This window comes from Drosophila kikkawai, chromosome 3R, assembly GCF_030179895.1.
Source record: "Drosophila kikkawai strain 14028-0561.14 chromosome 3R, DkikHiC1v2, whole genome shotgun sequence".
Classification (NCBI taxonomy): domain Eukaryota; kingdom Metazoa; phylum Arthropoda; class Insecta; order Diptera; family Drosophilidae; genus Drosophila; species Drosophila kikkawai.
Genome location: NC_091731.1, coordinates 38,342,426 through 38,356,353, shown reverse-complemented (window position 1 = coordinate 38,356,353; position 13,928 = coordinate 38,342,426). Strand labels below are relative to the sequence as shown.

General features: G+C 36.7%; 2 protein-coding genes across 7 annotated transcripts; one reads left to right on the top strand and one right to left on the bottom strand.

The window, feature by feature from the left end:
• The first annotated feature begins 776 nt into the window (after positions 1–776).
• LOC108085013 (uncharacterized) lies at positions 777–9,330 on the top strand. 5 transcript variants are annotated; one of them, XM_017181457.3, is made up of 6 exons: positions 3,366–3,489; positions 4,052–4,277; positions 7,131–7,391; positions 7,458–7,634; positions 7,694–7,835; positions 7,902–9,330. In XM_017181457.3, exons 2-6 carry the CDS (start codon positions 4,214–4,216, stop codon positions 8,446–8,448), a joined length of 1,191 nt encoding a protein of 396 aa, XP_017036946.1. In that variant the 5' UTR covers positions 3,366–3,489; positions 4,052–4,213; the 3' UTR covers positions 8,449–9,330. The 5 variants fall into 5 exon arrangements, with proteins under 5 accessions (XP_017036944.1, XP_017036946.1, XP_070142754.1 ...); XM_070286652.1 differs by having other exon boundaries at positions 3,378–3,622; XM_017181455.3 differs by lacking the exons at positions 3,366–3,489; positions 4,052–4,277 and adding an exon at positions 777–1,087.
• Positions 9,331–9,437: 107 nt separating this feature from the next.
• Positions 9,438–13,322, bottom strand: LOC108085012 (aldehyde dehydrogenase X, mitochondrial). Of its 2 annotated transcripts, none has more exons than XM_017181454.3 (6): positions 13,167–13,322; positions 11,481–11,585; positions 11,017–11,117; positions 10,390–10,961; positions 9,979–10,328; positions 9,438–9,917 (listed from the first exon to the last, which is right to left on the bottom strand). In XM_017181454.3, the coding sequence occupies exons 1-6, from the start codon at positions 13,200–13,202 to the stop codon at positions 9,624–9,626; spliced, it is 1,458 nt and encodes a 485-aa protein (XP_017036943.1). In that variant the 5' UTR covers positions 13,203–13,322; the 3' UTR covers positions 9,438–9,623. The 2 variants fall into 2 exon arrangements, with proteins under 2 accessions (XP_017036943.1, XP_041633348.1); XM_041777414.2 differs by lacking the exon at positions 13,167–13,322 and adding an exon at positions 11,654–11,886.
• Between the last annotated feature and the right edge of the window lie 606 nt (positions 13,323–13,928).

Sequence of the window (13,928 nt, the reverse complement as noted above, 5' to 3'; positions counted from 1 at the left end):
GCCCGGCCTGTGCCGCGAAAGGTCATTGCCTTTACTCCTGTTTTCGTGAGTTTCCTTCTTTTTTTTTTAGGGGTAAATCAACCCCCCGTTTGTGGACAGTGCGGCTGTCTGTCTGGCTGGGATCAGTGATGGGCAAGGGTGATGTATTTTAAAAGCATTTTATATTTTTAAAATTCTTTTATTCTAAAAAAAATTATTTTTTTTTCTTAAAAAAGTCTTTAAATAATATCTTAAGAAAAGTTACATTTTTATGTCTTTTATTTCGATTAATAATGGATAAAAACATTTTATATTTGATACCCTGAACAATTCAATTATATTCATTATTAATAGTAATTAATATTTAATAATTTTATTAGTGGCTTGCCGTATCCTTTACTAGAAAATGTACGAAATCTTACGCAGTCCCTTGTGGGCTTTATATTTATTTATTTTCTATTTTTTGTCTATTTATTAATTTTTTAGAGTCTGACCTTAACATATTTTTATTAACGTAAAGCTTTCTATCTAAATATTTTAAAAACGTATTCCAAGGTTTATTTCCTCTTTAATATATATATTTACCTCTTAAAGGATATACTAGCTCACCTTTCCCACCACTAACAGGGATCTAGGAATGCTCTTTGCCCTGCGAGTGTGTGCGGTGTTGTAACCACCACTGACACCCAGTGACGCCATCGAATTTGAATTTTCCCCGGAGCAGAGCAGCAGCAGCAGCGGCGAAGCAAATACCCCTAATGGCATTTAGTTTTCGTCGAGCTGTCGTGTCGCATGAACGTTCCTCCAATACACTCCTCCAGTGTCGGTTCGCTATTGCTAATCTCCGATTTATTGCCAAGTCGTTGTGGCCAACTTGGGCAAAACTCAAGACTCTCCAAAAAATGCGCACTCAAGTACTGGGTTTCTGCTTAGCCATTTTGCTAATTGTTTGCCTGATGTAAACAGAAAGCCGTAATTAGATGCGGGTGCCAAGTGCTGGCGGAGATCAGAGAGATGGGGAGCCCGCCACCGCAGCGGATACGGCGGATTGGTGACAGCCTGCAGATGCTAACCCGGGAAGCTAGGAGCGGGGTGGTGCGCTGTGAACGTGAGTTTAAAAAACTATTATTAATAAAAAAATAAAGATAAGAATATGAAATTATTGAACAAAACAATTAAGATATTTCTACTCTAAATTGTATAGTTTAATTAGAGAAATATTTAAAACAATTACGAGCATTTTGAAGGACCCTTTTAAATAATTTTTGCATATGTAATTTCATATTTGTTTATTCTACTGTATAAATTTAAATAATAAAATAAATTTAGCAACGATGTGGTGTTATTTTTTAAATAAATAATAGGTTTCAATTCACAATTTCTATTTATTGAATATTTTCTATAATCAAACCATAGATCATTATTAAAAAAAAATAATTAATATTTAAAAAAATATATTAGTATGGAAAGTCAAGGAAAACATGTTTCATAAACTTATTGTTATTGTTATTGTTTTGTTGCCTGGAGTAATACATTCATGTAATAAATTCATGAGTGTCGCATTATCTTCTGTGGATTTGCATAAGCGGGGACGACGACGTCATCGCCAATTTCAACATGGAAGCATGGCAAAGATTTGTTTGTTTATCCGTATTTCCATAGGTGGCAGTGGCGGCGGAGGAGACCTTATTATGACATGTGTGGAAATATGTGGAAATGTGAAAATGGTTTGTGTTCGTTAGGGCTGAGCAAATGTTTACTGCGTGCCACAGAAGACCAGCAATAAAAGTCATTATTGTTAATATTGGTTTCAGTGCGGCATCTATAAATAAATTCCTTATTCGACCGGTAATTATTTACGTTTTTTTTATCCAAGACTAATAGAACATATTTGGATAATGTAATTTATTCGCTGATGAAGATTGCAGGACAATGATCTTTTATTTCCCAGAAAAATAAGTTCGATTTTCGTCAAGATCTAAAGATTCGTTCATCGTAAAAGTAAGGATTGGTTCCAAAAATTATCATATAAAATTAATGATTAAATAATTAAAAAATTAGATTTTTAAATATCCAATTGCAAGCTTCAAGCTTAGCTCCCTTTCTTGTTTATTTTCGGCTTTTTTATCTTAGCTTTAAAATCATATAAAAACACCCATTATTCTTAAAAAATTGTATACACTAAATAGTTATTATTATTTTATTATAATAATTTATTTATAGCTTTTAAAATTCTTGGATTAGTCCCAAGGGCAATAGCTGATCCTTATAAACATAGGCCCCTTGAGAAATTATTGAAATGTAAACTGGAACTCGGCAATAACTCCTCTGAGACCTCAATAGCTCCCAAGCGATAAAAGTTGTTGTTAGACGGCGTTGAGTTTCACGTTTAGTTAAAGAAACCTAAATAAAGCCAGATGCCTGTCAGGCACGCGATTTGAGGTCCTTTGAAGGCCTGTTCTGGCCGCTAATTAAGTTCACCTTGAACGTGAAAAAGCGGCGTGTTCTCCCCAAGGTCATCGCCGATAATTGCGGCCGTGGCAACTGCCCCCCCAAAAAGCCAAAAGTCGAGAGTCGAAACAATGCGAATGAAAATAGAAATTGAATTCCTGTTGGGCGTTAATGCTTTTGCCTCTAATCGAGGATGCACAATAATCGACGATATAATTCGTGGTGTATTTTTGGTGCGTTTTTTATTAAGGTATACATATGGTAAACAAAAGAGTGAGACTATTTATATAGTGGATTAAAGAACAAAAGGGCTTGGTTAAGTCATAGAATATTATATTTTTTTAGGAGAATAGATAAATTATGAAATATTAATTATAGGTATAAAATTGAATCTATAAGGTTTTTAGGTGTAGATTTTAAAATTAATATTTAACTTACTTAAACTTGTTAGGGTTTTAGGGTTTAGGTTTTAATGGAAAAACCTGGTTGGTTTAACTAAACTTTAATTAAACAAATTTTTAAAATTTCTATTTATATTATTTATTTTAATTTTTAATGAGCATTTTTATCAATATAATTCCTTACCTACTTGGCATAATTATTTGTTGGTTGAGCAAAAATAGCAAAAATAGACCTAACAATATTAAATAAAAAAAAGAAAATATTTCCCATCCCACGCACGCCATACCTTTTCCTCCGCCCCTGCCTCCCTCTTCAAGAAACAAAATAAAAAACAAAAATCAAGTCGAAATCAAAACAAAAACAAACGAAAACCTGAGCAGCAACCAGTTGCAAATTTTCGAAATCAAAACAAAACCGAAAAGAGAGAGAGAGAGAGAGAAAACCGAGTAAATAAAATAAAGACGGAAAAAAAGAGTAGAGAGAGCGCTCCGATTCTCTGGCTGGAGAATTATGGCTGGGTCGCCTCAGTGTCTGAACAACAGCCACGAACGTCGGACGTCGTAGTTCGGAAATCCATCGGATTTTGTATCTCTTGGATGCGTGCCCGAATGTCGCGTGGTCTCGCTACCGATTTCGGCAATTAACCCGCTGTGCGATGTGCGTTTTATGCAAATATATCCAAAGATATCCAAATTCGAATACCAATCAGTGTATATAAGACAAAGTTTGTTAGAAATCTAAACGAAAATCGTGGGCCCAAAGGCAACCTTGAACTCGGGCTTAGACAAATGTCAGTTTTCCCAAACGAAAATTCACACAAAAACAAGCTGAAAGGGGTTAATTAGAATAAAGACTCGAGGGCAAGCACAAAAAGGTGTTAATGCTAATGTTACGTATACGTAATGTGGCCTGGAAATAGAAATGGAAATTGAAAACTCAAACTGTTTGGGATTCCATGTGCCAAATTGTAAACTAATAGCCAAAGTGTTGGAAATTCATTTGTCTTTCTCTCAAATACACACACCCATAGGCACCCACAGTCGCTGGTAATTTCAAATCAATTAATCTCAATTATTTCGATCGCTCAACTGGGCACAATCGAGGCGAAAATTCAACCAACAAAATCGGGCAAAGTTTTCATTAAAAATGCAGTTTTATTTACGATCAAAATTCTGTTTATTGTTTGGCTAATAAATTTTCTGTGTGCCTCTCCGTTTAGCCACGTGAAATATCTACATTAAAAGTTCACATAAACTAAACAAATGTGAAAAAAATCAATTACTGTGCTAGATGTGTTTAATTTTGCCATAAAAAGTACAAAATTAAAGGAAACTGTGTGATAAACATAATCTACGGAATTTGGAATACAAAAAAACATGAAATGGAGCTGATAAAAAAATACAAACAGGGAAAGCTAACCACCAGCGATATACGAAATCTGAACAGTATGTTGACTTATGTTATCCCTATATATATTTTAGTTTTTATTTTTACATATTACTAAGGCCCTTGGACTCTGGGTATATTTTTAAAATGGCCCTCAAAACGTCACAAGAAGGTGAAACTAAAAACAAGTTCCATAGAATTTCCATTTGGTTCGGAATGAACCGTGTGACAGCACCAATTGGTTGATTTTTGAGGTGAACTGTCTTTCCGCTCAATGACAGCCGAAATGTTTGAGTCAATTAAAGGCATTTCACGAGTTTTGTCCATCAGTCACGGCTGGTGATCTCGGAGGGGGCGCGTCTTTCAGCATCGATAAACGGTCTAAGCATCATGTATTCGAATGTTTTGAAAATTCGCAGACTCGCCTACTCAATAATGCTTTCGATATTTGTGGACAGTGGGGCAAATGTGTGTGCTTTTTAAAAGTTGCTAAAATATATAGTCCAAATCTGAATATTTGTATTTAAATGTCTAAGGACTATATTAAGTATGTTTAGCTTTATTGGGCACTGATCACTCCACCAGCAATGTCACAAACAGTCCAAATAATAAACTTACAACTATTTAACTATATTATTCCAAGCTTAAGAACAGGTCTTAACACAATTTTTTAACCGCCAGTTTAACGTGCCAAATTTAGATTTATTTTTATAGCGTCAATCAATTCATTAAAGGTGCTAACTGGATCTAAAGCCTTTAGGCCAATGTGCTAATTACTAATAAACTTCGTTTTGCGTTTGTTTATAAACATTTTAACACTTGGTCCCCTGATCTACCGATCTCTCTGCTTCCTCTGAGGCTTAATGAATATTATCCAGCTGGTGGAAGCTCTCATTTGGCTGAAAGATAAGTGGAGAAAAGTTTGTTTGAGTGGGCGCAGTCTATAATACGTATACGCCATGTGGTTCCTTTAAATGGCATTAACGAAATTAGCTCGGTGGCCAAAGAGCTTCCGGGAGCCGTCACAGATTGTAAACAAGCACTTAAGTATTCAATTTTGCAAAAGGGAAATTGTTAACTAGACATTGAGGGCTTTTTAAATGTAAACTTCCTGAAGGCTTTTTAGGGGAATTTTCAAGGAAAACTCTTTAAATGAAAACAATAGAATCCTAAGAAAACCTTATAAATTCAATGATGTTTAGGTTTCGTGTTCATTTTAACAAAATTAAATTACATTAGGTGCTAAAAATATTCTAACCTAACCTGAATAAAATACACCATATAAATATGTAATATAATAAGTCATAATATATTTTTTTATTTAATTTTTCAGTACTAAAAGTGTACCACAATCTTCCTAAATACTTCATACATTTATACATTTTATTAAAAGCTTTTTTTTAGTTAGCAATTATAATGTATAATATTTTTGTTGTAGATTACATCTTCCTCTCCCCCGAAACCAATTAGTAATATTTATTTATAGTTTTTTCCAATTAAACTTGGCCTCTTTTGAGCCATATTCAGCTATGAAAACCTGGCCAAAAGCGGTTCCCTACATACAAAAAAAATGAGCTAACGATTATTGTTAACTCTCTGCTGAACAACGTCGCTGCTGATTGTTTTTTTTTTTCCTGAGCTATGGGCTTGGAGGGGGGATCCGTGGGAATGATGTCATGCCATGGTGGCAGCGGCGGATCATGCAACGCAGAACGCGTAGTAAATCGCTTCAGATATATATATATATACATCACATACATATATATACATATATTATGTGCTGAATAAAAGGAAAGTCAGAAAGGCAGAAAGCTGAAAAATATTCCGCTTAATGCGTTCAAAGCACTTGGGGCATGAAATTTGCGGTGGCACGGCCCCTGATCTATTTCCTCAGTTGATCTATATACTATATAGAGAGTACATGCCAACTTTGTACAATTCAGCCATAAAGTGGACATGGTAATATAACATTTTTCACCATTTGACATGGCTTTTCATGCGCCCAGAGTATAATCGTATATTTTCCGGCATAAATCTGTTTGTTGACTCTGCCAGGGGTTTGTTTTCTCAATTTTTGTTTTCCTTTTTATCTCAGAGAAACAATATTTGCATCAATTGAAATGAATTTTATTGGGAAGCAGTCAGTCAGCCGGTATCGACGTCATCTGAAAATGTTCCGTGGAGACTCGTTAACCGCGCTCCACAACATTTGGCATGATATCATACTGTATATATTCTGTGTATAAATTCACACAAAGGCATTAAATGCGAGGCGAGACCCGATTCTTACACAAAACAAACAAATTCGAATATAACATAACTAGAAAGCCATAAATTATCGACTGCCTAACCTTCTAGCTATAGCTTCGTCGTCGTAATGTCGTAATCCATTGTTCGCCACAGTGCGTATACTTGATCTACGGCTCAGTGCAGATCCATAAAATAGTTGATTGTCTATATATAGTCAAGTCTATGTGCCATTAATTTGAAATTCACATTTGTCGGAGTCCGTTTGATAATAATAAATAGTGGCAGCAGAGGTTATTTTTTATGATTTCATTATTTAAGTTGCGAGAAAGATTATTTACTGGAAGTTTTTGGGATTAAGAGGAAAACAAAATATAGCTAACAATTTTACAGAGCTTGTACTTTATTGTGAAAAATTATTTTGATAAGGAAAAGAGATATTTTTATATATATTTTTTTTTTTTTAATTGCGAGGAAGATTAATTACGGAAAAAGTTTGAGATTAAGAGGAAAACGAAATATTGCTAACAATTTTACAGAGCTTGTACGTTAATTTTGAAATTTTTTTTTGATAATTAAAAGAGATATTGTTAAGTCGCTTAAAGACATAGAAAAACAGACTACACAAATTTACTTACAAACTTCTCCTTTCTCTTTAATTCCAGACACCGTCATGTGCCTGATGGTCCTCATAGCCATATTCTCCATTATTTGGAGCGTATCGCTGCACATGATTTCGGGTGATTTGTACGAGGGAATTGTCAGTGCCAAACTCATCTTCCGGGAGCGCAACTTCGAGCAGATGGATGAGCACAGCAAGCAGATTCTCCACCGGGATTTCATGGCTGTCACTCAAAATGCCTATGGCCAAAAGTACTCCGTGCAGGAGCAGGAAGTCACTCCCGAATCGCTAAAGAGCGAGAGCCGTAAGAGGACTTTATGGATATATTTTTGGTTATAGATATAATATAAAATATATTTTATATGTATAGAAACTACCAAGCCAACCTTCAAGATTTCGCATATTTACGAGTCCAGCAAAAACCGGCCTACGTTGGAGCGGCTGATAGCCGAACAGGATATAGAAAAGATAACCACCACCACCACAAAGGCTCCGACGCCAAAGATTGTGTTCAATGCCGAGGCAGACAGGCAGTTTTTGGGGACCAGTAAGTATCTAATTTTTCAATCTGTGTTATGTATAATACTAAATCATAATTTTCCTTAGTGTCCCTGGATGCCCATGCCACATTTTGGAGTCGCAGCATAGCAGCCCAGTTTGTCTATGCATTTCCACCCATTTCAGAAATTGTGGCTATCATTTGGACAGCCATGTGCCTGATCTTTCAAACGGGCAGCAAAAAGAGCTCGTAAGTAATATTTAGATAAAGTAAATAAATTTATAAAATTAGTGATATCCAAAATTATCCTTGCAGAGTTCTGCCCAAACCCTGGCGCATTGTGGTGCCCTCCATTGTCATCTTCTCGGTGATGAGTCTGGGGAGCGTCCTCTATACAATCCTGACCAACGGACACCTCAAGAGTTTGTGTGGCCAGCTGAGGGAGAATCTCACGAACCCGACGGCCATCAGTTGCGGCGATGCCATTTCTCTGCTGCGTCCCATCGTCCACGATCACAAGGTGTCCCATGATACTTATCTGGAACTATTTAGAACAAGCTATGTAATTGGCATGGTGCTGTGGATTGTGGCTCTGCTGGTCATGGTGCTGCGCTTTATCTTTGCTGTGGACTTCCAGCTGGTGGACATTGACGATATGTTTGACCAGGGCAGGAACGGGGAGATTGAGGTGCCCATTCAACCGGTCTACACGGAGGTCGTGCAGCAGAGTAGCCCGCAGAGGCAGGTGCGTCCTAGATCCGAGGATGACTATCAGAGTGCCAGGTCGCACATAAGCGATCTGGCGGTGCCTCTCCTAGAGGTGCAAAGCCAGTCCCAGGTTCCGCCAACGAATTTGGCCTGAATCCTAGGGTGGAGAGTGTGTGCAATCTCAGGTTTATTTTTATAGTTAGTTTAGCGGAGGCCTAAGGAATACTATCTTAACTAACCCAGATTAGCTTAGGTTTTAGTGTATAATGAATCGATATTTAATTGATATTTTTCACTGTCTTAGCTTAACGAACTCGTGCCTCGAAATCTAATTTAATTCGATGTAAATGTCACTTGCTGGAAAGTTTATTTAAGGAAAAATTGATGATTTTAATGTGGTCTGAGCTTTATATATTAAAAGTAGCAAGACAAATTATAAAACTTTTAAGCACAAAATCGAGTATAAGTGAACATATCCATATATTTCACGAAAATAAATAATTTCAGGAATTTAAAAAAGAATAAGAGGATATAGTGTCATAACCCTATAAAAAAAATTTAATTTAATGTACAACAAGAAAGAAAGCTAACTTTGGCCAGCCAAAGTTTGTATACCCTTGCAGGTAACAATTAAAATATATCATAACTAAGCCAAAAATGCATTAATTTCGATTCGGAAAGCAGTTTTGTGTTAGTTTTTATTAATTTAAAAAAACTGCATACCAAATTTAAAATTTTAAGAAATCAAAATTTTTGGCCATTTTTGCTAATTTTAATGATGTAACCCCTTATCAAAATTCGCAAAAATGGCCAAAAAATCGATTTCTTCCTGACATATCTAGAAAGATTCCCCTGTGGATGCTGATCAAGAATATATATGGTTTATGGGGTCGGAAACGTCTCCTTCACTGTGTTGCAAACTTCCTACTGAAATTATATACCCTGCAAGGGTATAAAAAATAGAGTACTTTTGAACCAAATAATTTTGGCCTATAAAATTCGGATATCATTTGCAGCAGATATATAAAGAATTTCCTTTTTTTGGAGAATTTTTATTTATTTATAATACCTTTTTCAAAGCAACCGAATCCACCTTAGTCAGGCAAGTGACATATCTCCGAGTCGGAAGATTCGACCATAACCTTTTGTAACTTCAATCCAGGAGTTTTATTCTTAAAAAAATGCAATTGTCTAACCAAGTGACAACAACCAAAAAGCAGTGCGAATTAAAAACAGTGTTGTGTATACGAAATAATGAAACCGATCTTTGATTTTCGATCTTCGATCATCAAACTTCAATCTTCCATCTTCAATCTTTGAGCTCTGAGCTTAAAGCAGCTTCATGGTGATGGTCTTGGTCTCCAGATAATTGTCCAGGCCATCCTTGCCCAGTTCGCGGCCAATGCCGGAGTGCTTGTAGCCACCGAAGGGCGTGGAGGGCAGCACGGCGTCGTAGCAGTTTATCCACACGGAGCCAGCATCAACGCTGTTGGCGAACTTCAAGGCTTTGTTGATGTCGTTGGTTATCACGCCGGCGGCCAGGCCATATTGCACATTGTTGGCCCGATCGATCATCTCCTCAAGAGAGCTAAACTTGAAGATGGACTGAACTGGGCCAAAGATCTGCAGAGGAATATATCCACATAATATCTAATATAATATAATAAACAACATGAGAACTTACCTCCTCCTGGGCAATACGCATATCGTCCTTGACATCCGAGAAGACAGTGGGTTCCACGAAAAAGCCTACGTTGCCAATCCTCTTGCCGCCGGCCTGCAGCTTGGCTCCCTCCTTCTGGCCACTCTCGATGTAGCCCAAAACCTTGGTGAGCATCTCCTGGTCAATCTGGGGACCCTGCTGAACATTGGCCTCAAAGGGATTGCCCACCTTGCGCTCCTTGGCTTTGGCGGCGGCCTTGGCCACGAACTGATCGTAGATCTTCTCGTGGACATAGGTGCGGCTACCGGCACAGCAGCTCTGGCCGTGGTTCGAGAACAGAGCCTCGTGGGTGGTGTCCACAGCAAAGTCAACTGGAGGGGGAAATTCGGGGCTTAAGGAGGATAAATTCAGAGAATGAGAGCTTCTACTTACTATCCGCATCATCAAAGGCCACCACAGGACTCTTGCCGCCCAGCTCCAAGGACACCCTCTTCAGGTTAGACTTGGCTGCCGCCTCCATGACGATTCTGCCGATATCCACGGATCCAGTGAAGGCCACCTTGGCGATGTCGGGATGCTCACTGATGGCAGCTCCTGCAGTGGGTCCGAAGCCATTGATCACATTGATCACACCCGCAGGGAATCCCGCCTCCTTGGCCAAAGCTGCCATATGGAGAGCCGTGAGTGGTGTCTGCTCTGCCGGCTTCATGATGATGGTGCAGCCAGTGGCTAAAGCGGGTCCCCACTTCCAGGCCAGCATGAGCAGGGGATAGTTCCAGGGAATAATCTGGCCCACCACTCCCACAGGTTCCTTGCGGGTCATTGAAGTGAAGCCACCAGCAGGAATGGTGTCGCCAAAGAACTTGTCGGTCCAGCCGGCATAGTACTGCAGCGTCAGCATGGAGTAGGTGACATCGAACAGGGCTTCGGCGTAGGGTTTGCCATTGTCCTGGGTCTCCAGGCTGGCCAGCAAGTCCTTGTCCCGAGTCATCAGGCCGCAGAGTCTATCGGAGATTGAGATTAAACAGGAGGTTGATTTTGAGGAGGAAATAAACTTACTTGTTCATCAGGGCAGTGCGTTGGAGAGGACTCAGCTGGCGCCACTCCGAGTTGCGATGGAAGGCCTTCTTGGCCGCAATCACAGCCAGATCCACATCGGCCTAGGGGTTATTATTGGAAAGGATAGGAATTTTTAATAAGTATAAGGTAGAATAATAAGTTGAAATTAAAACAAAATAAAACCTTAAAACTCTTTTTTGAACAAGGAATATATTTTTATTTGAACAACGCTGTTGTAGAAATTTAAATAAATATATATTCTATGCATTTATATTTCCTATATTAAATCTCATTAATTTTTATACATAGAATTAATCATGGAATTCTATTATAAATATTATACATTTTAATGTATATATTTTCCTTACATTCTTTTTAAAAATCATATAATTTTCTATACATATTTTCTTTCCCAATTAAAAAGGTACAAAAGTCCCACCTTTGACTTGGAACATTCTACTCACCTTATCTCCCTCGGAGACCTTAATAATCTCCTTACCAGTGGCCGGATTGAAGGTGGCAAAGGTCTTGCCCGAAACCGAATCAACGAACTCATTGTTGATGAAGAGCTGTCAAAAGAAAGTAAAAACCATGATTAACTAATCTTCAAAGTGAGAACCCAGCACATCCTCCCGACCTGACTGTAATCAGGTTTACAATTCCCAAAGCTATGATCACATCTCATCAAGAGCCATCTGCCCACGCCAACTTCCAGCAGTAATTTGTGTAATCTTTGCATTATTATCGGCCCAGTTAGTTTGTATACGCCATTTCAATTTGCTGGCAACACGCGACAAGGCAAACAATGTAGTTTTAAATTCTAGTCACGAATTTTAAAATAGTCAAGTTTATTGAACAAAACGAAATGTTTGACAAATAAGTAAAGTCATTCAAAATTGTAATGGGTCATTGAGCGATAAAGGGTTACAATTGGAGAGATTTTACAACTTTAAAGATTAAGTAGTTAGTCAATTGTGGGCAATAAAAAGTTTAAACGGATTAAGCTAAATAACTTTATGAGGGTATAGTGACTTTTAGAGATTGTTTAATGTGTAAATAAAATAATTTAAATGATTTAGCTTGCTTTGCATTTTATTTTAGGCAAGAATATTATGTGAGAAATACGGTTAAAGTATATTTCTCAGACAAGAGTCACCATTTTTTGAATATTTTAGGAAGTATAGCCTATTAATTTATTTAAAAATTTACAGTAGCTCACTTTAGTTACGTAAAATAAATAAATAGGTAATGATAAGGTAAAACGTACAAATAAAATAGTTCTAAGGTGGCTTTTAGAGAGAGATGAATATGTATATATAATAATTCAAATAATTACGAATAGTTTATATTTTATTTTAAGTTATAATACCTGATAAATTATAAGTAAAATATATTTTAAGATTTTAAAAGTTTCCCTTTTATAAATATTTTATTAAATTGACATCAACACGCAATGAAACATGACTAGAAATCATAAACTAACCTGCTTAATCTACCTCTTCTATCTCTTAAGGCTTATTTTCCCCGTTCGCCACCATTTCGCAATATAAAGCTCATTGAACTATAAAGTCTCCATATGTGGGTCTCAAAGTCTCTTCTCTATCAGGACCCCTCCGGCAGTTTTTACCTTATCAGCTTTGGAGACCGACCTCATAATTATTATGGCTTTACGTGGGGCGAATCTGTGTGTTTACTTCGCATCAAACATCTGCTGATAACGAACCGAGAAAAGAACACCCTGTTTCTTAAGAATCAACAACAACCAGCTGGATTTCTTTTTTTTTCGAATAAATAATTGAATAAGTCTGTATTAGTTTGTGTGTTGGAATGGCAAAGGCAACCAGTAGCCATGAAAAGAGCGAACCAAATCGCAAATATTTGTAAATTGCGACACAAACACGTTTAATACACAACAAAAAATATAAATTTAATCAAAGCAAACACTGTAATAGCCTTTTAATATAGTAAAATATTTAATTTAAATTATTTTATGGGCAAATCATTATTATTCCACATTTATTCCTATGCACAAACACTCTTATACACATATGCCACTTGAATTTATTATATGAATCTTCTCTGTATTCCTCTTTATAAGCAGGTTAACACTTGTAGAATTTAAAATGCAATTGACAACAAGGTAAACTTACTTTAGTGTACTTGGGCTTGGCGTTGGGATCGGCCATGTTTGTGTATATCTCTGGGTATATATAATTTAATCAAGAACTGGAAAACCGCCTGCCTGGGACTCGCTGCGAAACTGAAACTGCAAATGCTGCCAGATGCTGCTTATATAGCCACCGATAACTGGCTATCAGCGTTTTGTTTTTGCTCTGCCATTCTTCACCTTTTCTGTGCCTCCTTCACCGCAGAATTATCTCAGCTTTTTCGCCGGCCGGCTGTCGCACAAATAAATATTTTTAAAGGCACCCTACGATCTGACGGTCTATTGATTAGTTAACTGGGTTGGTAGGGGATGATTTAAGGGGTGGTTTTCAAGAGATTTTTATCTTGAAAAATTGGTTTTATAATTTATAATTGTATTTAAGCTCTAGATTTTAAAGATTTTCTTAAAATAATGGGTTTTAAAGTAATTTGCCAAAATAATCAATATTTAAACCCATAAAAAAAGTCATAGATATGCCAATTATATTATTTAGGGGTTGATAATATAATTAAACATTTTAAATATTTCATTTAGGTTTAATAATATATTTCCAAAAATAAATTATAATACATATTAATTATTATTTTTTTTCATTTATATTTTCAAATCTTTTTTACTGGGTTCGTATCTTCAATTCCACAACTCGTTATTTTTTATTTGTTAATATACCGCACTTAACAGTGCTTAAGGCTTAGACTTTAAAATATTATTTTATTCATTAGCTTTATCATCTATTCCCTTTTGT

What these genes read in the sequence shown, in the direction of transcription:
- LOC108085012 (XM_041777414.2), bottom strand. Translation starts at nt 11,755, where the DNA reads ATGCAAAGATTACACAAATTACTGCTGGAAGTTGGCGTGGGCAGATGG. An exon ending in GTAAACCTGATTACAGTCAG is followed by an intron (nt 11,586 to 11,653) that starts GTCGGGAGGATG and finishes TTCTTTTGACAG; the next exon opens with CTCTTCATCAACAATGAGTT. An exon ending in GGCCTTTGATGATGCGGATA is followed by an intron (nt 10,329 to 10,389) that starts GTAAGTAGAAGC and finishes TTCCCCCTCCAG; the next exon opens with TTGACTTTGCTGTGGACACC.
- LOC108085013 (XM_017181455.3), top strand. Translation starts at nt 994, where the DNA reads ATGGGGAGCCCGCCACCGCAGCGGATACGGCGGATTGGTGACAGCCTG. An exon ending in ATCGCTAAAGAGCGAGAGCC is followed by an intron (nt 7,392 to 7,457) that starts GTAAGAGGACTT and finishes TTATATGTATAG; the next exon opens with AAACTACCAAGCCAACCTTC. An exon ending in CAGGCAGTTTTTGGGGACCA is followed by an intron (nt 7,635 to 7,693) that starts GTAAGTATCTAA and finishes AATTTTCCTTAG; the next exon opens with TGTCCCTGGATGCCCATGCC.